The sequence below is a fragment of the Hypanus sabinus genome, chromosome 7, assembly GCF_030144855.1.
Source record: "Hypanus sabinus isolate sHypSab1 chromosome 7, sHypSab1.hap1, whole genome shotgun sequence".
Classification (NCBI taxonomy): domain Eukaryota; kingdom Metazoa; phylum Chordata; class Chondrichthyes; order Myliobatiformes; family Dasyatidae; genus Hypanus; species Hypanus sabinus.
In genome coordinates, this window is record NC_082712.1 from 62,889,445 (window position 1) to 62,914,948 (window position 25,504).

The 25,504-nt window shown below is 37.8% G+C and overlaps 1 protein-coding gene across 1 annotated transcript in view; it reads left to right on the top strand.

Annotated features, from left to right (window-relative positions):
- ecpas (Ecm29 proteasome adaptor and scaffold) overlaps window positions 1–25,504 on the top strand; it is a 155,506-nt gene that overhangs the window by 34,880 nt on the left and 95,122 nt on the right. The window contains exons 7-16 of the mRNA XM_059974826.1: window positions 2,364–2,503; window positions 3,247–3,328; window positions 6,456–6,575; window positions 8,277–8,362; window positions 11,546–11,624; window positions 14,044–14,093; window positions 16,110–16,176; window positions 16,286–16,408; window positions 16,969–17,072; window positions 18,038–18,164. Of these exons, the coding sequence (XP_059830809.1) occupies window positions 2,364–2,503; window positions 3,247–3,328; window positions 6,456–6,575; window positions 8,277–8,362; window positions 11,546–11,624; window positions 14,044–14,093; window positions 16,110–16,176; window positions 16,286–16,408; window positions 16,969–17,072; window positions 18,038–18,164 (978 nt within the window). The remainder of the gene's footprint in view (window positions 1–2,363; window positions 2,504–3,246; window positions 3,329–6,455; window positions 6,576–8,276; window positions 8,363–11,545; window positions 11,625–14,043; window positions 14,094–16,109; window positions 16,177–16,285; window positions 16,409–16,968; window positions 17,073–18,037; window positions 18,165–25,504) is intronic.

Genomic DNA, 25,504 nt, shown 5'->3' on the forward strand with positions numbered 1-25,504 from the left:
AATAATACCAAGTTGGATGTAATCTAAACCTTTATTAATCGTACCTTATCTTCTGTATTGCCATCTATATAGATAAGGACAGTGAGGATCCTAGCATGATCCTTATGTTACACCACTGGTCACAGGCTTTCAATCACAAAAACAACTATTGTCACCCTCTCCCTCTGATCACCAAACTAATTTTAGATCCAGTTTCCTAACATCCCTTGGATTCCATAGGCTGTGGGCATTTGGACCAGTTTCACATACAAGACTCTGTCATTAGCTTAAATGCAGCCTACAATCAATAACGTTGCCCTCATCAACGTGTTTAATAAAATTCAACCAAATTGGTCAAGTACAACCTTCCCCTCAACAAAGTCACGATGAGTATTTTTAAATAATCCCTGCCTTTCTAAATGTGGATTAATCCACTTCGTTTGAATTTTTCCAGTAAATTTCCTGCTGTTAATGTTTGACTCACAGGTCTGAAATTACCAGGATTATCCCTGCTGGCCTTAAATTGAGCTTGGTTTCAGTTAATATCAGTGATCTTGTATTTGGCAGAAAACCAGAATGAGTCATCAATGATTTCAATCTGTTTGAGGAAATCTGTGACCTTTTTATAATTTTTTTAACATCACATATTGTTAGAGACATTTTAATGGAAATTAGTTATCCTGGAAGGGAAACAAAACTTCAAATGAAGAGAGTTACTAGGCAGAGGATTATTAGACTAAAATGCACACATTTTAAATCCATCCCAGTTGAAAATCATGCAGTCTTTTGTTCTATATTTCAGTTATAAATTCTCAGTTCATGTTGTAAATATGAAACTGCCCACATAAGTTTCTGCTTTATGTCAGTGAAATGTTATATATTTTTTCATTGGGGAAATGACTTGTATGCAAATTTCAGCAGCACTATTAAGAAGCATTAAAAAATTGCAGAACCGTTATGAGCATTCAGGGGAAAGATGTTAAACAACTCAAAAAAAAACATGGGGAGCCCAGTCCACAGCCAGATTCAAAAATGCTGGCGATGTGGAAGCTGTAGTTGCATAACTTAAGGATCATAGAGTCTGGGGAGGGAGCAGTTCACGTAATCCTATATGCTGCATTTTCATTAAGAGTTCATAAACTTAGAGCTGGACAGTTGATGATTAAAACTGAAATAATTTCAGATAATCTTACTTTTTGAAATTTGCAGTGAAGATTTTGAAGGGGCATAAACATTTCAAATAAAACAAAGAGAAACACAATTAAGGTTCCCTAAAAAATAAAGTGGTACAAGAATTCAATCTAGACTGCCACATTGACAGGTGAGAATAGAACAATTTTGTTTGTATATAAATCTGGAACAACTATTACCATTACCATCAAATATAGTCATAGAACATGACACAGCACATAAACACAGGCCCTTTGGCTGATCTAATCCATGCCACTATTAATCTACAGCTGGAACCATAGCCCTCCCTCCCATCCATGTACCTATAAAAAAATTCTCTTAACTGTTGATGTGGAATCCACATCCACCTCTTCCACTGGCAGCTTGTTCTAAACTCTGTAAGTGAAGAAGTTTTCCCCTCATGTTCCTTTTAACCTTTCTCCCTTAACCCGTGCCCTGTAGTTTAGTCTCGCCCAACCTCAGTGGAAAAAGCCTGCTTGCATTTGGTCTATCTATACTCCATAATTTTGTATACTCAAATCTCCCCTCATTCTTCTATGCTTTATGGAATAAAGTCCACCTATTCAACTTTTCCCGATAACTCAGGTCCTCACATCCTATCAATATCCTTATAAATTTTCTCTACACTCTTTCAATCTATTGACAGCTTTCCTGTAGGCTGGTGCACACACACTCCAAATTAGGCCTCACCAATGTTTTATACAACTTCAACATAGCATCTCAATTCCAGTACTCAGTACTTTGATTTATGAAAGCCAACATGCTAAACGCTTCCTTTGTAACCCTATCTACCTATGATGCTACTTTCAACGAAATATGATCTGTATTCCTCTGTTCTACCACACTGATCAGTCTTATGATCTCTTGTCTTATCAGCCCCTCAGTCAATCATCAGTTGATGCGCTAATAACTCTGAAGTACCTTTGGTGGTTGTATGAGGATATAATCAAGAAAAAAACAACTTTGGTGAAGGCAAAGGAATGTGATTTTAAGAAATCTGAAATCAAAATAATATTCACTAATATTCAGTAGGCAGTGCCTTTAAGAAGGAAAACGTGGGTTAACATTTCATAACCTGAAATATTAACTTATGTTTCTCCTCCTTTTGCCACATAGGCACTGATTAATTTCACCATACTCTTGTTTTTATTTTTGGAAAACTACTAACTAATTTTAATTATTTTCAAAACTAGTGCAAATTAGGAATTCTGAAATTTATCCAAGCGGAACAGATACCAGAAAATGAAACAATTGTTCATTTGGTGGTAGCATCAAGTGATACTCGGCACAGCGTGGCAACTGCTGCAGATATGGAGGTGAAAAGCTGGCAGAGGTAAGAAATGGGGCTTCCATTATGTAAGAGGATTTACCATGCTTGAAAGTTTTTTTTGGAAATGTTGCACTGAAAATTTTCCAATCTGAAAATCATGCATTTTATTTTAGATGGGCTATAATAGAAAATAGAAGTTGTCGCTTCTCTTCTAAGTGGAAATTGACTCTCAGCACCACTATTACAAAGTAGTTCAAAGAAACAGCAAAATAGTGGCTTGCATCTACCCTAGCCCTGTTTAGGACTCATTCTCTGGAAAACCTTATTGTTTTCCATTGCTTCATACAACATGGACTTACTATGGTAATTCAGCACTTGTTAGGTCATATTTCAGCTCAAGTCCTCATAGAACGTTGAGCATTACATCTCAGGAACGTGCTTTTCAGCCCGCTATGTCTTTGCAGACTACAATGCTCCATTTGAGTTTTGGATTTAAATCTGCTGTTGACGACTTGGGTAGAGTAGAACAATTAAAAAAAAATCATTGCTCAAAAGTTCCAGTTTGCAATTGCAATTTTTTCCATTGTTGTTCAGTTTTATTTGATGTGACTTTTTTTAAAAAACCTTATAGCGTTTCCATAAACTTATTTAAAGGAAAAGGGTTGTGCTTTTAATAATGCAATGACACTTTTATCTGAATTCTCTAATATTGTGGTTGGTCGATTTTTGAATTGGTTAAGACTTTTTTAATGCAGATTGGTAGAAATGTTTTCAACATAAAATTAATGTTCTGAAACCTTTCACAGAGTAATTGACTGGAACAATCCAATTATTGTCAATAAACTCTACAAGATTTACCTGGGAGACATACCACTGAAAACAAAAGAGGTATGTTTGTTTTGTTAGCTGTTTTACCTTTCCTTCAGAAGTCCTGGTTACCATTTATCATTGACCAAATACTCAAGATTCTGTGCTTTCAATAATTGGCTTAAGTAATATACTGTAGAAGTCGTTCAAATGAAAATCTGAATACAGGCAGCATGCAAAATCATGAAGTGTGAATCTGAATTTGACATTTATAATTTCCTTAGTGATTGGAAACACTGAGCGCATCAGTGTATACCACTAGTACTTATGTTTTCATTCTAAGTATTTGCATTGCATTTTAAATATTTCCATTCTCCCTGAATTACAACTTTAAGCAGCTCCTAAAGTGCTACTAAGTCAGGGGTCGCAGCATTTTAAACCAGTGATGATAGGACAATGATACTTTTACATGTCAGGAAAAGTCTGATCTGGAGGGAAATTGTGCCCTGTCCTGCTTAAGCTAATTTGCTAATAGACATTAGAAGAATTGGTGGTTTACACTAACCCTTGTGGAACTTTATCCATGTCCCTTATTTCTGTGGGATCCAAACATGATGACAAGCCTATTGCATGGTAGTTTACAAAACATTGATTGGAAGTGTTTATATACCATGTCAACCACATTCTTCCTATCGACCCCCACTATCCCTCAGTAAAAACTAAAGTGTCGAGTTAATCAGATACAATTTCCCTTCAACCAAGCCACATTAGCTTTTAAAATTCATGCACACTTGTCCTAGTGACGGAAACATAGAAAACCTACAGCACAATACAGGCCCTTCGGCCCACTAAGTTGTGCCGAACACGTCCCTAGAGGGAGTGAAGTAAAGAGCTAGGAAGTTGATTGGACAAAAGAAATACAGGGCTGGAGAAGGGGGAATCTGATAGGAGAGAATAGAAGAACACAGAAGAAAGGGAAGGGGGTAGAGCTCCAGAGGGAGGTGATGGGCAGGCAAGGAGATACATAGAAAAACTGACAGCACAATACAGGCCCTTCGGCCCACAAAGTTGTGCCAAACATGTCCCTACCTCAGAAATTACTAGGCTTACCTATAGCCCTCTATTTTACTAAGCTCCGTGTACCTATCTAAAAGCCTCTTAAAATACCCTATCGTATCAGCCTCCACCACTGTTGCCGGTAGCCTATTCCACACACTCAGCACTCTGAGTAAAAAAAAAACTTACCCCTGACATCTTCTCTGTACCTAGTACCCAGCACTTCAAACTTGTGTCCTCTTGTAGCAACCATTTCAGTCCTGGGAAAAAGCCTCTGACTATCCACATGATCAATGCCTCTCATCATCTTGTATGCCTCTATCAGGTCACCCCTCATCCTCCTTAGCTCCAAGGAGAAAAGGCCGAGTTCACTCAACCTATTCTCGTAAGGCATGCTCCCCAATCCACGCATCATCCTTGTAAATCTCCTCTTCACCCTTTCTATGGCTTCCACATACTTCCTGTAGTGAGGCAACCAGAACTGAGCACAGTACTCCCAAGTGGAGTCTGACCAGGGTCCTATATAGCTGCAACATTACCTCTCCGCTCCTAAATTCAATTCCACGATTGATGAAGGCCAATACACCATATGCCTTCTTAACTTAGGATGCATCATCCTATCTGCCTCTGGTAATTTATCCACTTTAAGTTCAGTTAACTTTTCTGTTATCTCCTCTTAGCTATTTTTAGTCCAGATTCTCAATTACATTTTCTTTTACATCCTTTGGTAAAGACTAGTGGATTTTTTTTTAATCACAGCCAAGCCTCCTGCCTTTGTGGTTACTTTCCCTTTGTTCAGCCCACCTCTCACCATGCAACCCTTGTACCTGTCAGATTGTAGAATTCTTTTGGATTCCTTTTTATCAGTCTTTTCTCATCCTGTCTCTTTGATTTTTGCTCATTTACATTTTCATTTATCCTGTGAACTTTCTATAATCAGTTTCTTTTTCACGTTCATTAACCTGCAACTATCTATCACTTGTTTTTTTTAATTTCCTGCTATATTTTTAACAACATTATCAAGGAATGGTGGTTTTAACTTGCCCACACTTCACCTCAGCAAAGTTTCAAGACTAACCGAAACATCTTCACTTAAAACCTATTGTTCAATTGAATTTTTGCTTTCCAAGTTTTAATTACAGTTTATCCAGGCCAGATACCCTCTCTCCAGCATGATAATATTCTCAATTATTAATAGTAAAACTCACGCAGCTTTGCTTCCCTTTCTTCCTGAACATCCAATTCTTGCTCCTTTTTTAAGCTGTGACTCTATTACCAGCGGTTAGTTGCTTCAGCAGCTCAGCAACATTTCCTTCCTTTAAACTCTGTTTGACAATTATACACTCTGGTATCTACCCATTCTCATTCCAGATAGGAATATTGCCAGGAGCAGTAATTTCATGTCATTCACAAACGTCATGCTGGGCTGGTATTTTTAATTCTGTCCCTCCAGAAAACCACCTTTGTATAAGCTGAAATTGTTGCTTGTAAATATTGTATTTTATAAATGCACATAATTAATCCAAGCAGTGAAATGAGAAGAGTAGGTATCAAAGATTCGAATTGGAATTTTCACCTTAGTCATATTTATGCCTGTATTTTCAACTATTTCCAAAACTCAGTCACTGAAAATACATAGAATGATGCTGTGTCTTTACAACTGTTCAGTTGACTCAAAGGATAAATGCACTGTCTTTTTTGATTATACTTGATCTTGGTTAAATTAACTGATCTTAGCACAGTGGAAGCAGGTGTGGAGGGGAATGGTTAGAGACTGGTGCACGCTTCCTTCTCTCCACCTGTTCTACCTCTGCTTCTCATCAGCTGGCTCCACCTGCGTATCATCTCTCTCCTCACCTGGTTCTATCTATTACCAACCAGCCTGTGTCTCACTTCTCCCACTGGCTTCTTTACACTGGCTGTCTCCCCTCAACACTCAGTCCTGATGCAGGATCTCCTCCTGAAATGTCAAGCTTTGTTCTACAGATGCTGCCTGACCTGCTGAGTTTCTCCGGCAGCTTGTCTTTGTTCCATTTTAATGGTCTTGTTCTTAATGTGAGCTGTCTTATTTCATTCTATGTTGCCTATAACATTTATTGAGCTTTGTTTTCCAGTCTCCGTTACCAACTGAATGTCTGCTAATCTTTTGCAGGGAGCGGCTTTAAAGCCTGAACTAAAACGGGAGCCAGTTAGCACCAGAGTAAAACTGAAGATTCTCCCTCATTTAATGCGGTCCAGGCAGGCAGCAGAGACATTCCCAGCAAGCATACAGGTACTAACGTTAATGTGTTCAGCTTCTTCAAAACAACCCGAAATTTATTTCAGGGAAATTTATGTTCGAAAAGATAACTTACAACTTATAAAGGACTGAACTCTGCACTTTGCTAGTCCACCTTACTTAGTGCCTCATCTGAAATATGATGCAACTGAATCCTAAATTTTCCTGTGTTATTTATTATTGTCATTTTTATCTGTTGATTGGTAAAGTGCTGCCAAGAGTTAAATATGTGCTCATTTTTATTGCTAATTAATAATAGCATTTCTTAACTGTGGTTATCTAGGATTCCTCAGAATCCCCTCCCTCTCACATGACTATACAACATTTGCATTTATTGCTATTGCAGGTTTCCTATAGGCCATCTACACTGCAGTATTGACAATGAAATGTGAATCAAAACATAAATAGCCCTGCAACATTCTCTTTGCAGCTCTACTAGACCTTTCACATGGAGAAAAATAATCCTCCTTCTCTTTGGAATATAAATAACTTAATTAAATCTCCATTTACAGGGCTGCTGCATGGAGTTCTATATACAGAATCAAATGAGTCAGTGAACTACTGCAATTTAGCACCAGGAGATCTGCTTGCAGCTTGTGACCATTGAAATAATCCTTGCAGGTGTTTTTGTCAACGTGAAGACTCGTGCATCTTGAAACGTGATCACTATAGAGATAAATGCAATTAAAACAGTGAAAGTAAATGGGAGATTTAGTGGATGTGTTCAAAATCATGAGAGGTATTGACAGTCTCAATTAGTACAAATTCTTGCTTCTGACAAACTAATCATTAACCTGAAGCACACACTCAAAGTTAAGAGATTTTCCCCTGAAGCTGTGATCTGCAAATCAAAAAATGCAGATACTGGAAAATAAAAATTAAATTGCAGTGGATACATCAGAAGTTTTTCCACCAAGCACTTAATCGTTATGCAGCATACCGTATTAGTTTTCTCTACATAGGTGGTAACAAAACTCTCCCTCTGCAGACATTATTAACCCAGCATTTGAATTTCTCATAGATACACTAATTTTCAATACTTGACTGGAACATAATACTTGCTTGAATTACTCACAGGACCGTGAACATTAAATGAAATATGGAAATTTGTTATTTGCTATGAAATACTAAATTGAAAATGTTGAAGGATCTGTTATCTTGAATTCACTGTAGGGTGCTTTAATTCATTATTCTCACCATTCAGAAACCAATAGGCTAATTTATAGAATCTTGCTTTTTCTGGGACTCAAATTATGTCTGTTCAATCTATGATGGAGGGAGGTGAGTTATTTTCCTCTTCTGTGGATTTCAAAGCCAATCATAAATTAGAGATCACAAATAAATTCATTTAGGATTTCATGTAACAATTAAATACAAGGAAATGTTGAGATTAATAAAGTGAGCGGAGACTTACCCGAGGTCTAACCACTAATTGCAAAGAGATTTTTTTTTGTAAGAGGAACATAATTTTCATCATGCCGCAATACTTTTCCAGGAGTTTAATGTAGTGCACATAAGATTTTCAAAAATACTGTGAGGTTCCTCAGTATCAGTGCAAACTTGGAAAATTATGCTATAATCTCACAAACTGTTAAAACGAAACAAAATATAAAATGGGTATTAATTTGCCCTTTAAACTATTAATTGTATGTGTTTCTGTTTAAATTGTTGTTATTCACAGTCTTGTTTTCACAGGTGGTATACGATGGGCTGTTTGGTGCTAATACAAATGCCAAGTTGAGAGGTCTAAGTATACAGTTTGTTCACCATATATGTTCAGTGTAAGTAAGTTCTAATATTTTTAAGAATTATTGGGCCAGATTTTACATACTGTAGGATTGTAAATACTTGCCCTTGACACCCCAGAAACGATCTAGCAATCTTTATGGCATGAAATGTTTCTGAAATTAGTTGCTCTTATGCATCATCTCAAAAGGATCTCTGGAACCTAGCGTTGTCATCAAGCAGCTAAAGCAGTGAAAAATTCTCTTGAGCCAGCAAGTCATGAAGAAAAAAAGCACAACTTTAGCAAACCTTTTATAAACATTCACTTATATGGAATATGTAGATTAAAACAGAATCTGAAAATCTTAATTTCCTAATATAAAATGACCATCTTTAATATTATAAATATTATTTGAGGAAATGTGAAAATTATTTTAGCATTGTCAGTGAGTTTGATAAATAGTTATTGTAGTTTTAAACACCATTAAAACTTGCTGTAAAACACAGACAGTCAAGCATTTAAATCTGGGTATTTATGCAAAAAAAAAGAACCTGATGTCTTTATCTGAAGATGATGTAGAAGGCTTCTAGAGAAGCATCTAGAGAAGCAAGAAACCATTCACAGCAACTTCAGATTTTTCTAAAAGTTGTTGTCAAGTTTGCAGTGAAATGATGGAGAATTCCAATCATTTAACCACATTTAAAACTACAAAGTCTTTGTATATTACAGGAAAAAAATCTTAGGTTTAAATCTTTCTTAACGATGTGTTATATGAAACGAGAGAATTGAGCTACAGTACATTCTGCTTCAGAGCTATGCTGGTGCAAAATATATGTTAACTGAATTGATAGTGCCAAAGAAGGAGAGGTAGATGATTAGCCTTCTACGTATTTAGAAAACTAGGAAAGTCAATAAATAAAATATAAGTGATGTGAAAATATTGGTTCATGTCTGTAATTCCTATTCCACGCTATGACTCGATCTTCGTTAGACGATTGGGAGCACAGTGAAAGGAAGAGCAGGATATATGAACAACCAGGGCAAAGTGAAAGCTATCAATCAGCTGGTGTAAGTGTAACATCGCTACATGCTAGGAAACTAGTCAGTTGTTGACAGCACCAAGGCAAAGCTAATTAACTTGCAGGTAGGGGAAGCAACTTAATATATTTTAAATAATTCTCTTTATTAAGCTTTTCTACTTGTATGATTAGATTCAACTCATAGTTAACCTCCCTTGTTTTTATTTTGGTATTGACAAGGCCTAATAAAATTAGGTTCATCTATATTAATTATAAGTTGATTGACCAATAAGTCTAATAGATAAGTGGATAATAAAGGAAATCAGTGCCAGTGTAGATATTTTGTCAGGAGATGTTGCAGGCATACTCTAAAGTAGACTCGTTATTTGCTCTGTGGTCATTTTGAAATTTGAACACGTGGCTATCAAAGTTAGGAAATCTAGATTTGCTGGCATGGTAACATAGCGGTTAACAGTTACAGTGCCATTGATCTACGGTGTTATGGTAGTGTAGCAGTTAGCACAACACTTTACAGTACTAGCAATCACCAATTGGGGTAAATTCCCCCACTGTTGCAAAGAATTTGTGTATTCTCCCTGTAATTGTATGGGCTTCCTCTGGGCGCTCCGGTTGCCTCCCACATTCCAAGGGTGTACTGGTTAGGGTTGGTAAGTTGTGGGCATGCTATGTTGGCAGTGGAAGCATGGCTATTCTTGTGGGCTGCTTCCAGCACATCCCTGGACTGTACTGGTTGTTGATGCAAACACTTTTCATTGTTCTGATATACATGTGACAAATACTGCTCATCTAATCTAATTTACACTGACCCTAAAAGATATCTTAAGATCAAAACAGAAAATATTAGCAAACTTCAGTAAGTACAGCAACATCTGTGAAGAGTTAAATAGAAACAGTGATTCACATTGATGTCCTTTCAACTGAACATTAAGTTATTAACATTAAGAACACACTTTAAGTTATAAAAAAGTGTAGAGGGAAGTGAGAACAAAGGATGCAAGAAGAAAGCATTTAATGAGGAAAAAGAAAGTAGAAAGAATCAAAGGAGTATTGCAAATGTTTGGCAGCTAGTAGAAATCTGAAATAAAAGAGAACAATGGAAATACCCAGAAGGTCAGGAGGCTGAGGGGAAGAGAGAATGAATGAGTTAACATCACAGTTTGCTGTTCTTTTGTTAAAACCAGCCCGTTCTGACTCGATATGGAAATGCTGGTTGTCTAAAGTTTTTCAATGTGGACCCCTGAGAGCTATTACATGCCTGGACAGGTGACAAGATGCTTAGAACTGTGGGCTTTGTTGTAATTGTAAAAAAAAAATGCCCAAGAAAGAGAGGTCATAGTGGAAATTAAAATGGCAGGCTGCTATTTCAGGATTCCTCTTGTTCATTGAACAGAGATGTTCTGCAATTGTGGTCCCCCAGTCTGAGTTACGTTTCTCCAACATGATGGTCTCCTCTATACCTGAGAAACTAAATGCAGAATCAGTGACCATTTTTCAGTCTGCAAGAGCAACACTGGCTCCTACCTGCTAGTCTCTTTAAATTTATGCTCCTCCCAATCTGAACTCACCATCATTCATCTCTCCCACTGTTCTAATGGAGCTGATTTAAGTTGGAGGAATAGCATCTTTGCTTCTGAGGATTAACAAGGTGTTCTTCAATTTCAGATGACCAGTTTTTCTAGCTTGAAATAGAACAAATCAGTTTTAACAAAAGATCGTCAACCTTTAACGTTAACTCTTTACATAAATTTCCTGACCTGTTAGGCTGTTTTTGCTGTTCTATTTCATATTTCCAGCAGCTGTGAATGGTCCTCATTCCATCTTTTATCTGTATCTCCTTCAGGCAGAATAGTTGCAGTTAACATGCTTTCACTACCTTCACTCAGTCAACACTAATACCTTTTGTATATTTAGGTCTCTCTTGATCTCCATGCTATAACAGAGATTCCTATTATTCTCTCTGTTCACAGTTGTGACGATGCTGCCTGATCTGTATTAGTTTTCATTTCAGAACTCGAGTGTCTGTATTTTTTTTTTGGCTTTTTTGTTACTAAAAGAAAGCTTATAATGAACATAACTATAAAACATGAGTTGGAGAGCAATTTGATTTCTGATTCAAAAGAAAAAAAATGAGGTAAGGTTAAGTAGTCTATTACCACATTTTCTATATTTATTGCACTAATCCTTTTTAATGTTCACAGTTGTCCTGATAACAAAATAAAACCTTTGGGACCAATGCTTCTAAATGGGCTTACTAAGATGATCAATGAATACAAAGAGGTAAGTCTTCAGAAATCTCTTTGATCAACAAACTTGTTCTTGAATAGCCAACTGTTACTCTACTCTTGTCTGATTTACTCACTGTTCCTCTCACAGTTCATCTTAAGTTGGGCTAGAGTTTACCCATATGCTAACAATTTACCATTTCATAGTCTGAAACATCATCCTTTATCAGAAAATTATTGGACATTGGACAGTATCACAACCATGTCACCCAGCAGTAGCTCTACAGCATTTAGGAGCAGAAACCAGCAAGAGCACTCGTACTTGCACTGCCCAGACTAAAAATCAAATTTAGCGTTCAGTTGTCCTCTTTCTATTTTCTCCTATTTATTTTCCTCATCTGAAAACAGTAACTTGCTACTGGAAAGTAATTCTCTGGCTTACTTCAGCCATGTGAAAATCCATGTGTTATGTGATTGAAGTCACTTGGCTATTCATCTTTGTGTAACATTTCAAAGAATCATTGAATTGTACAGTATTGGACTCAACTCATCCATGCTGACTAATGACAATCCATCCACACTAATCCCATCTCTCAGTGCTTGGTCCAATTCAATTCATTCATAATTAATGTACAAAATTTTACATATCTTGGTCATGTCTCTTCTTAAACTCCTCCAGTTCAAGGAGAATAGATGTAACTTTTCCCATCTTTCCTCATAACTGATCTGTTCCATGCCGGGGAACAAACTGTGGTCCCTCTCTAGCAAAATCACATCTGTTTCAGACAATGATGACCAGAACTCCATACAGTACTCCATCTGAAGTCTGACCAAAGTCTTATTAAATCCAAACATAACCTATTTCTGTATTCGTTGCTCTGACTAATAAAGGCCAGTATCCAATATGACTTCCTAATCATGTTACTTACTTATCACTTTCAAGGATCTATGGGCTTGTGTTCCAAAATCCCTCTGTTCCTCAGTACTCCCTGAAACCAACTATTCGTAGTATATATCCTAGACTTATTGATACTTTCAAAATATATCACCTCACATTTGTCTGGATTCTCTCTGCCCTTTTTGAACCCATTTCACCAACACATTAATATCGCTGCAGCCTAAGACCACTTCAACACTATCTACAACTTCACCAATCTTTTTAACAAGCTTACTGATCATGCCTTCCACATCCAAGTTATTCATGTATAATTACAAATGAAGGGGTCTCAGCACCTATCCTGATGGAACACCACCAGTTACAGGCGTTCAATTACCAAACAACCCTTTAATACTATTATCTCCTATTGCCAACAACTTTGCCGACATGTCCAGGGCCTCTTGAGCTCTAATCTTTTGAATCATTTGGGACTTTGTCCAAAGCCTTACTGAAGTTCATTTAAGTCATATCTACTATCTTGGCCTCAACAATACATTTTGTTACTGTAATGATCTCTTGGAGAGATAAAGAGTAATTCTGGTTGATAAATTTGATTGACTTCATCACACAGGATATACCCTTGTTAAATCCATGTTAGCTCTCTGATTAGTCCCTCCTTTCTAAGTGGTCATTAACCCTCTCCTTAAGTTTCCTCCACAGATGTCAGGCTCACAAGTCCAGTTACCAGGTTTTTCACTACTCCCTTTCTTAAAAAGTATGGCCACATTTCCCATTCTTTAGTCATCTGATGCTTCACGTCCTGCCAAGGTTTAAAAAAAAATTTCAACCCGACCCTTCATATTCTGTTCCCTTGCTTCCCATAGCAGCTAAGGGAATAATCCACCTAAGACTGCTTAGGCATCAAGAGTAACTCTTTGTTTATGGAGACCAACACTGGGTTTCACCTACCTCTTCATGAAATTCTCTAACTACAAAGTCTGTTCCACTGTTAATACTAATTTGAAAAAAAGCTATTTTCTGCACCTTTTGTCTCCATGCCCAGATTACCCCTGCTGCCCCTACCCTGGGTTTTTTAATGCTTTTGAATTTACCTTAATCATGTCGTCAGAGATTTCTCGTGACCTCTTTTAGCCTTCCTAATTTCCTTTTCAAGTGCCCCCCTGCTTTTTATGCTTTAACTATCACTTAATTTCCTTTTTTTTAATCCACACTCAGTTCTCTCATTATCTAGGATGTCTTGTACATGTTCCAGAAGGAAGCCCTTGTAGCCAGGCTTATGCCTTTCACTGAACCTATTTGTCCTTCCTGTACTATTCATCAAGTAGTGCAGGAATTTGGGTATTAAATCAGAACTTTCCTCCTTTAGTTGCTGCCTGTCTTGTCAATTTTGCACTTCATCTATTCATTTAAATACAGTGTACACAAAATGATATAAATTCATTTATTAATTCAAACTAGCCTCAAATATTTCTGCTACTTCTTCTACAAAACTATTTAACACCTTAATCAATGTCATCTGCTTCTAGAAACTATAATATATTGAATTGTAAATAGCTATTCTTTTATTCTGTCCAAGGATCCAAAAACACTTTCTATGGCATATTCAGCAGTTGGAAAAGTGTCCAGGTAAAAATTTTCTGTGTTTATTTGAGATTTTTAATGCCTGAAGTGTTTATAAATAGGTAATATTTAAGTATTTATAAATTATTAGTAAACATGTCACTTTTAAAAGTACAAATTATTACGTATTTAGAAATAAGTTTTTGAAGTATAAGTATTCAGAATTTGTGAGCAAGCATGTCTCCAGCAATGCATGGTTTAACAAACTAATGTACTTTTCAGTTTTTACATAAGCCTTTGTGCTCATTTTATAGATTACTGGATCTTAAAAGTAACAAGTAGAAACAATAAAGGTTTTTGTTTGAAACTTGTTGCCTTCGCAGAGTAATCAGTAATTAGAGAAGTTTTAAGCCTGTGACACAAATAATCAAAAAGGCAGAGGAGATATGAGAATAAATGCTACTCAGTGATTAATGATGCTTATTTAACACTAACTTTTAAAAGGAACAGAGACTAATAACAGGTAAATGGGTAAAAATTTGCTGGACTTTGGGTAAAATGTAAGCTTAATTTGGACAACTATGATGGCAAAATTTAGTAGGTCAAATACGATGGCAGAATATAGTAGGTCAAATATGGCAGAATATAGCATTAATGGCAAGACTCTTGGCAGTGTGGAGGATCAGAGAGATCGTGGGGTCCAAGTCCATAGGACACTCAAAGCTACTATGTAGATTGACTCTGTGGTTAAGAAGGCATACTATGCATTAGCCTTCATCAATCGTGGGATTGAGTTTAAGAGCCGAGAGGTAATGTTGCAGCTATACAGGACCCTGGTCAGTCCCCACTTGGAGTACTGCACTCAATTCTGGTCGCCTCACTACAGGAAGGATGTGGAAACCATAGAAAGGGTGCAGAGGAGATTTACAAGGATGTTGGCTGAACTGGGGAGCATGCCTTATGAGAATAGGTTGAGTGAACTCGGCTTTTTCTCCTTGGAGCGACAGAGGATGTGAGGTGACCTGATAAAGGTGTACAAGATAATGAGAGGCATTGATCATGTGGATAGAGGCTTTTACCCAGGGCTGAAATGGCTTGCACAAGAAGGCATAGTTTTAAGGTGCTTGGAAGTAGGTACAGAGGAGATGTTAGGGGTAAGTTTTTTATGCGGAGAGTGGTAAGTGCTTGGAATGGGCTGCCGGCGGCAGCGATGGAGGCAGAAACAACAGGGTCTTTTAAGAGACTCCTGGATGGATACATAGAGCTTAGAAAAATAGAGGGCTATGGGTAAGCCTAGGTAGTTCTAAGGTAAGGACGTGTTGGCACAGCTTTGTGGGCTGAAGGGCCCAAATTATGCTGTAGGTTTTCTGTTTCTAACTCTGTCACTGGCACAATTTGCCAAATCTGATTCAGTTCTGTGAAAGGTATGATGCACTTTGTCCTTTGTATATCTAAAACCCATTGGAAGCAGTTTGGAGGGAACTATGTTGCAATAAAAACAATTAAATGTACAGTTTAATAAACTAGACTTTACAACGTGAAATGTCTTTAACATGTTTTACCTTGCTTTACCATGCTATCTCAATACTGAGAGTACATTCTCCAATCTGTACTGAGTTTTTCATCTATAGTCTATTTTGGCCAGCAGCAAATTGAGATCCTTCATAGTCCTATGTTCTTGTGCAGAAGCTAAAAGGCCAGTTGGCTGGTTTTGCTAGAGAATAGTTCCCATAGTTCCCGCTGAAGGGCTTGCCAGGACTTAACATAGATAGTTTTCCATGTGTTTTCAACTAGAATCACAGTGACATTGGAACGCAAGAGACAATTGGAGCAGTATGTGATTATGTACTATAATATTACTTGTAAAACAACAGGGTGGTGATGACAACTGATAAAAAATTAAGAGGGAAATTAATTAATGCAAGCAATTTGAAGGAACATATTCACCTTGAATATACACTTAGAGCGTTCCCATTCAGTGTTGTAAATTTTCCATTTCAAAAGATAGTAAATATGGTATATGAATATTGGAACATTGTATTTTCACTAAATTCTGTTTTGTTCTGCTCTACACATATTTAGCCGTTTACCACAACTTTTTACAAAAGATTTAGCACTTGTGCAGCAGTTTTTTGAAGCCATGTGCAAGGTAAGTGAACATTCTCAAAAAAACAAATTATTTTATAGTGTTGTGTCTGGGGATGTTTCTAAAATATTTCTGCACCAATAAAACAGTGTTTTACTTGCTTCATTATTAGGAAAATCCCGATATCAGACTTTCTATTCAGGAAGCATTGTCTATGATGGTGGGAGCCTACTGTTCATTGCAAGGAGCTTCAGTTACATTAATGGAAGCTTTGGTTGCAGCATACCTGGAGAAGGTATGTAATAATTTATACATCAATCTATTAATATATGATGAGAAAGAATGTCATTGTAAATTCTGCAAATTATGTTAGAGCAATGCAACAATGGGAAAAATGCTTTTTTTTAAAGTTTTTCATTTTAGGGAGAATATTAAAGCATTCTTAAACACATGGTGTGTGTTGCAAAAACATTATGCATTAATAGCATGCTATAATAATAATTAGAGGTGGTCATTAATTATGGATTCATTTCTCATAATTTTTGTCATTAGGCTATGTTGTAATGGTTTCAAATGTTATTACGAAAGGGTTAAAATTTATGACTGTCCCTTCCTGAAAAAGAAACATAGAAGACCTAGTATAGAAGCAAGCATCAACATTTTATCAATTACTGTTGTACTTCTAAAAGTGATATCCTGCTAAAGCAAATTGGACCCTAACAGAAAACTATCCTTTGGAATATATGGAAGCAAAATAACTATAGGTCAAATACTACTAAATTTTTATTTAAGATATTATAGGTAAGTTTTATCCATAGTAAAGAATCTCGCAGAATCCTATTCTTATCTTTTCAGCCAGAAGTGCAAGTACGGCAGGTTGCTGTGAAATTTGCCAGCACGGTGTTTGCCTCGGACCATATACCATCCAGATACATGTTGTTACTTGCTGCTGGAGATCCGTAAGTATTCTGTTAGAGTAGCGAAAAGAGACAAAATTCCTCTCTGGAAAGATAATAACTGGTGGGGGGAAAAAAAGCTTGTTTAAAGGGCAAAATTTTAGAGAGATTGTAATGTTTTGGAAATAAATTCTAATGCACGGGGTCTAAAGTCATGATTAAAATTTGGGTGCATAAGAAGTCAGTGTTAGGATGCATTCTGGAATTAAGGTATATCGCAAAATATTAACTTTAGCAACCAATCTTTAGACCTGAACATGAATTGTAGATCAAGCCAGACAATGCTGATTATCATTCATTTTGGGTATTTCGACTGTGGGTGTGAAAAGGAGATGTAATTCGAAGGAAGCATTGTAGACACATTGCAACCATGGAATTGTCCTGCTGCCACCTTTGATCCTTAGCACATAAAATGTCAAGTAATACTGAGTCAAACAGGTCTTTTCCTCTAAGAGTGTCTCATGTTATTGTATAAAATATTAGCTTCAGTGTCTTTGTTCATGTTACAACATTGGAATTGAAGGAGCTCAAAGATCTCAATGCCATGGGATCAGAGAAGGTTATTCAGATGAGGAGGGAAAGAACATGGAATATTTTGAATACCAAGAAGTGAATTTAAAACCACATATCAGAAACTGTTGTAGATGTGTAAACACTAGGATGTTAGGTGAGTGGGAGAGACTTGGTGCAAGTTAGGTTAGGGTCACCAGATTTTGAATATTCAGGAATTATATCCACTGAGGATATATACAAGCTTAAGTTTGTCAAAAATATAGTAACTTGTCAACATCCTTTGCTATTCACTTTAGTTGTGTTTGAAATTTAAAAAATACTGTGACTCATTTGTAGACAAGGGCAAATGACAAGCAATTGTATGTTTGTAAGGTAAATATGAATGCTTGTAATAACTGCAATGGGAATGCTTAAGAGTTCAATATTTGATGATTGAATATCTAATGTTTAATTAGGAAAGAGGAAGTATATGGGGAAGCAAAACGTGTACTGAGGGCTCTACCAAATCAATCAACAGAAAAGGAAAGCACCCCTACAGTTTTGCCAGCATTTCCTGAAATGGTCCATTATATTCAAGATAAGGTATATTCTCTTCGTTTTATTGAGAGGCTTTATGTGAAATCCAATTACAGTAATCTAGCTGGTTCAGTGTTGTAGTTGTGAATGAACTACTCAGTGACTAGGACAGAAGAAGTAAAAGCTCTTTCTTCAGCAAGAGAAGCAGACTATTTATCTTGAAGACAATATGGAAAAGCTGGTACAGTGAGATTTTTTTACATTTTAGTTTCAATGGTATAATTATCTACTTTGACATTTAGAATTACATGTGTACAATGGAAGCACACCTCAACAGAAAGAACACCTTTGAATGTTCAAATACCAGTGAGCAGCCCAAAGGGTTCTGAGCAGAAACAAAATGCAGACCTTCAAAATATAGTTCTCACCCTGTAGTTTCAATGAGGGCCAGTAAATACTGTATAAGCATTCATTCCTTGTGTTGTTAAAATAGTGATGAATCAGAATGTCCCAGACCAGTTCCAGTGGCCTTCAAGTAATGATGTACATCTCAGGTAGCCTCTGGCAACCATATGCAGCACTTGGCTTAAACCTAGCAGAACTGTTTCTACTGACAGGAGAATGGGCAAAGACAGGTCATTGGTGACTTCAGACCTGTTGCTTCGGGCAGATGAGGCTCATCAGCTGTGGCTGGCAGCTCATCTAGGAGAAGGAAAACTCTTATCTCAACTCTCTGCTGCCCTGTGGCTATACCCACTCATGGGAAAGGCTTCAGGAGTAAACACTGAGCAAAAATCTGGAGGTAGAGTCCCTAGGGCAGTCCTGTGTTGAGTTCAAGGCCAACTGGCAACTCCTTTGAAACCACTGGTACCAACCTGTATCAGACTCTGCAGTTTCTTTGGATTCATCAGCTGCAAGGAGAGAGGGAGCCAGCTGCGTGGGAAACAACTTGCTGTCCATATCCTTAAGACTATAAAGCATGGGAACAGAATTAGGCCATTTGGCCCATGAAGTCTGCCCTGCCATTCAATCATGGCTGATCTTTTCTCCCCTTCCTCAGCCCCACTTCCCAGCCTTCTCCCCATAACCTATGATGCTGTGTCCAATCAAGAACCTATCAAACTCTGCCTTAAATACACCCAATGACCTGGCCTCCACACTGTCTGTGGCAAAATTCACCACCCTCTGGCTAAAGAAATTTCTTCGTCTCTGTTTTAAATGGACACCCCTCTATCCTGATGCTGTGCCCTCTTGTCCTAGACTCCCCCACCATGGGAAACAATTTTTCCATATTTGCTCTGTGGAAAGGTTTCAATGAGATCCCCGCTCTTCCTTCTAAATTCCAGTGACTACAGACCCAGAGCTATCAAACATTCCTCGTTTGATAACCCTTTCATTCCTGGAATCATCCTTGTGAACCTCCTCTGAACCCTCTCCAATGCCAGCATATCTTTTCTTAGATGAGGAGCCCAACACTGTTCACAATACTCAAAGTGAGGCCTCGCCAGTATCTTATAAAACTTCAGCATCACATCCCTGCTCTTGTATGCTAAGCCCCTTGAAATGAATGCTAAAATGGCATTTGCCTTCCTCACCACTGACAACCTGCAAGTTAACCTTCAGGTTGTTCTGCACAAGGACTTCCAAGTTCCTCTGCATCTCAGATTCCTGGATTTTCTCCCCGTTTAGAAAATAGTCTGCACATTTATTTCTACTACCAAAGTGCATGACCATGCATTTTCCAACATTATATTTCATTTGCCACTCTCTTGCCCATTCTCATAATCTGTCTGTCCTTCTGCATCCTACCTGTTTCCTCAACACTGACCCTCCATCAATCTTCGTATCACCTGCAAACTTGGCAACAAAACCATCTATTCTCTCATATAAATCATTGATATACAGCACAAAAATAAGCGGTCCCAACACCAACCCCAGTGAAACACCACGAGTTACTGGCAGCCAACCAGAAAAGGATCCTTTTATTCCCACTTGCTGCCTCCTGCCAATCAGCCAATACTCTAACCATTCGGTAACTTTTCTGGACTCTTAACTTATAAACAGTCTCATGTGTGGCACCTTGTCAAAGGCCTTCTGAAAGTCCAAATATACAACATCCACTGCATCCCCTTTATCTGCTCTATGTGTAATCTCCTCAAAGAATTCCAGCAGCTTCATCGGACAAAATTTTTCTTGAAGGAAAGCACACTGACTTTGTCCTGTCTTGTCCTGTGTCACCAAGTACTCCATCACCTTGTCCTTAATAATTGAATCCAACATCTTCCCAACCACTGAGGTCAGGCTATTATGTCTATAATTTCCTTTCTGCTGCCTTCCTCCTTTCTTAAAGCGTGGAGTGACATTTGCAATTTTCCAGTCCTCTAGCATCATGCCCAAGTCCATATGAGTTTTGAAAAATCACTAATACCTCCACAATCTCGACTGGTACCTCATTCAGAACCCTAAGGTGCAGTTCATCTGGCCTGGTTGACATGTACCCTTAGGTCTTTCAGCTTTTTGAGCACCTTCTCCTTTGTAATAGTAACTGTGCTCACTTCTCTTCCTTGACACCCTTCAACATCTGGCAATTGTTCATGATATAACTTAACAATCTGGAAGAAGAGACCGAGTATAGTGCACCTAAGTTTGCTGATGATACTGAATTGAGTGGAAAAGCAAATTATGCAGAAGATACAGAGATTCTGCAGAGAGATATAAGTAGTTTTAAGTGAGTGGGCAAAGATCTGGCTGATGCAGTGCAATGTTGATAAATGTGAGGTTATGCATTTTGGAAAGAAAAATGGAAGAGCAGATTATTATTTAAATAGTGAATATTTGCAACATGCTGTTGTGCAAAGGGACTTGGGAGTACTTGTGCATGAATCATAAAAGGTTGGCTTGCAGGTATAGCAGGCTATCAAGAAGGTAAATGAAATGTTGGCCTTCGTTGCTAGAGGGTTTGAATTTAAGAGCAGGGAGGTTATGCTGCAACTGTACAGGATACTGGTGAGGCTTACCTGGATTACTGCATGTAGTTCTGGTCTCCTTACTTGAGGAAGGATATACTGGCTTTGGAGGAGGTTCACAAGATGAGGGGGTTAGACTATGAGGAGAGATTGGGTCACCGGGGACTGTACTCGCTGGAGTTCAGAAGAATGAGAGGGGATCTTATAGAAATATATAAAATTTATGAAAGGGATAGATAAGAAAAGGCAGGAAAGTTCTTTCCACTGATAGCTGAGACTAAAACTCGTGGACATAGCCTCAATATTCAGGGCAGTAGATTTTCACAGAAGGTGATGAATCAGTGGAATTCTCTGCCCAATGAAGCAGTGGAGGCTACCTCAGTAAATATATTTCAGACAAGATTGGATATATTTTTGCATAGTATGGGGTATTAAGGGTTATGGGAAAAAGACAGGTAGATGGAGATGAGTCCAGGGCCAGATCGGCCATGATCTTATTGAATGGCGGAGCAGGCTCAACAGGCCAGATGGCCTACTCCTGCTTCTGTTTGTTAAGTTCTTATGTTCCTTTACTCCACTGAAATACTATTATGTCAGACTTTACTTTCCGATCAAATTTCAAGTGAATTTAATCATTTTGTGATCTCGTAAAGGTACTTTTAACTTAAGCTCCCTAATCATCTCCAGTTCACTGCATAACACCCAATCCAGTAAACTGATGTCTTAGTAGGCGCAACAACATACTGCTCTGAAAAGCCATCTTTTAGGCATTCAACAAACTCACTCTCTTTCCAACCTGATTTTCCCAATCGACCTGCATGTTGAAATCTCCCATGTCTATCATAACATTGCCCTTTTTACACGCCTTTTCTATTTCCTGTTGTAATCTGTGACCCACATCCCAGCTACTGTTGGGAGGCCTGTATATAACTGCCTTTGGGTCCTTTTACCCTTGCAATTTCTTCACTCAACCCACAAGGGTACAGCATCTTCTAATCCTATGTCACATCTTACTGCTGATTTGATGCCATTCTTTACTAGCAGAGCCACGCCACCCCCTCTTCCAAGCTTTCTATCCCTCTGATACAATGTGTAACTGTGGACATTCAGCTCCCAACTACAACCATCCTTCAGCCACGATTCAGTGATGGCCACAACATCATATCTGACAATCCGTAATAGTGCAACAAGATCATCCACCTTATTTCTTATACTCCATGCACTGAGATACAACACTTTTGAGTGCTGCATTTGCTACCCTTTTTGATTCTGCATACATAATGCACTGATACACACCCTGCTGGCTTCAATTATGTCCTATCATCTGTCTGTCCTTCCTGATAGTGTGACAGCATGCTATCTTTGCTTCTTTAACATCTATCCTATCCCATCATGAGTCCCTTCACTCCAGTTCCCACCCTGACATGTAGATCATATAGGATGCAGCATCCATGGTCAAACCCAACCATGGGTGGGGGGGGGGGGGTCATAAAGTAATGATGGATGATAGTTTGTTGGGTAGGGGTTGATCTGAAGGAAATAGTAATCTGCAAGGAAAGGAGGACAGGAACTGGAGCTTCATTGAGCAGAAAATGAACATTGGAACTGAGGATGTAGTGAGTAGCGGGGGGTAGGGAACACAGCAAACATAACCTGGATGTCAAATAATCAGATAGCAGATTATCTGAATTTTACTGTATACAATAAATCAGCCTTTCTTAACTTTTTTACTCTGGAGGAATCCTTGAAATAATTTTCAGATTTCAAGGAATCCCTGCATAAGAATTATTATATCTAGAGCTCACAGTACTTTAGTATGATCAGTAAGTTATAGATGTAATAATCTAAAAATAATTGTTAATGCTCTTTTGAGTAGAGAATGAATTTTAGCTGATCTTTTTTGAAAAAGAATAGGTATTTAAGCTTAGCTTACCTTTCCTGAAATTACTAATTTTTCTCTTTCATAAATTTTTTAAAACATTAGGCAAACATAATAAATTCCATGAAGGTCATATTTGTGCAGGTGTTGCTGCACAGTAGAACAGTGCACCACCACTCCAGAGTCTGCTAAATCTTCCTGAAGGTCTTTTGCAGTCAAATGGGGGTTTTGATTTTCCTTTCTAGCAATCCTACGAGCAGTTCTCTCGGAAAGTTTTCTTGGTCTTCCAGACCTCAACTTGACCTCCACCATTCCTGTTAACTGCCATTTCTTAATTACATTATGAACTGAGGACTGGCTACCTGAAAACACTTTGCTATCTTCTTATCACCTTCTCCTGCTTTGTGGGCATCATTTATTTTAATTTTCAGTGTGAAGCAGCTGCTTAGAGGAGCCCATGGCTGCTGATTGTTGGGACAAGGTTTGAGGAGTCAGGGTATTTATAAAGCTTTGAAATTTGCATCACCTGGCCTTTTCTAATGATGACTGTGAACAAGCCATAGCCCTAACCAGCTAATTAAGGTCTGAGATCTTGGTAAAAGTTATCTGAGAGCACAAATCTCTAGGGCTGCCCAAACTTTTGCACAGTGCTCCTTTCCTTTTTTTTCACTCTAAAATTGTACAAAACGAAAATAATACACTAATCCTGCTTAAAATTTTGAAAGAATGTTTCATCTTTAACTTTATGACTTTTGGAGGTAGTTCATCTTCTACTCACTTAACTATTCACAGTAACACAAATTTTGACCGGGGTGCCCAAGCTTTAGCATGCCACTGTAATTCTTCATCACTAACCTTATCAGAATTGTCCATAGACCTAGAATCCTCCTCTTCCATCACACACCTCCTCTTCAAAAATCACCACATTGAGTCATCTTCAGAATGAAAATTTCCCTCCAATTTTCTACACCACTAGAATTTTTTGCTCCCGTAAGTCAGTCAGTGGCATGAAAGGGGAAGTTGGGGCAGGTAATTCAGGAGAGAGAGATTGACATCACAGCACAAGTTGGGCGAGTGTTCAGTAAATGCACTTCACACCCCTCATCAGCGTACTGTCCTCTCCTCTATGCAATACAGTGCTCACCAATTATCAACTGCCTCCCCTATCTTGCGTTTAAAAACTGAGAATAAACATGCTCCTAATGCACACTGCCACACTGGGCTGAGAGAAATTGCTAACAGGACTGCTTGGTCACTAACCACCACTGCGAGCGCTAGCATCGTGTGTTGCATGAAGTTCAAAAATCACATTCTCTCCTGGAACCCCAGATGAAAAATCCTGCAGTAAATGGTCGTCACAGACTCAATGGAATGAAAGGCCAGTTTGCATTTTGTATGATTCCATCTGTCTTTGGTGAAGTTAGTAACGGAAATTAAGAATGCGTGACAAATTATCATTGTAATAAACAGGTATACAGTCTAGTTCCCCATACGCTTCACTTAATTCACATTATTTATTTCAAAAGGTTATATGAAATGCTCAATAGTTTGCATCTTGTTGATGATTATCTGTTCACGTATATCCTAATTTTTTGAATGCTTAACTCTTGCCCATATGTGCAAATTTGATTTATCAGCATTTATATCAATAATTTAAACCTGATGCAAAATAATTTAGTTGGATATGCTGCATTTACAATCCAAGCCACTTCTGAGAGTCATTCTTAAAGAAATGTGTTTTATTTTAGCTCCACATGACCAGATAGTGATATTTTTAGTCATAATTAAAAACATAGACCATTATCCTTGCTCAACCCTCATCCAATCTTCTCCTATCTCTTCAGAGCTTTATTGCTTCCTCAATCATCTGTTGCTATTACAGTCAGTGCCATCCCTTGCCATACCTTCTGTGCTCGCTTCTATCTTTCCAAACTTAAGCCCACTAGTACTGTACATCATCACTATGCCATGATAAATCTGTATTGACTTTATGAAGATTCCTGTCAACTAATACTTCAGCTTATTGTTATCTGGTATTAAATTAGGGCAGACCAATGTGGTATTCATTTTATAATGACTAGTGGAGTACAGTTGACTTCTCCCTATAGATGCTGCGTGGCCTGCTGTGTTCCACCGGCATTTGGTGTGTGTTGCTTGAATTTCCAGCATCTTTAGATTCCCTCGTGTTTGAGTATTTTACTGTTTTAATGTAACAAACCAATTCCTGTTTGGATTACTGAAACAAACCTATTTGGACAGAATGATATTCTAGAGCTTAATGTGAACCTGTATCTGGATCTAAATGTGGACAGCCTACAGAGCATAACGTGTTCCTTGTTTATCTGCCCGTGGTCCAGGACTTGTCATCGTATCTCTAAGTGATCTCTTAAGTTTTATATAGTTGTTACATTAGTAGGACTGTTTCATGTAGCTCTATTCAAAAAAATTCTTTTTAGTTCCCTGATCTTTATGACACATAGCTTCTGTCACGGTTTTAAATGCAGTTATATCATCCTATCTTCTAAATTTAGTCTAAGAAATGCGTCTTAATTTTTTCTTTC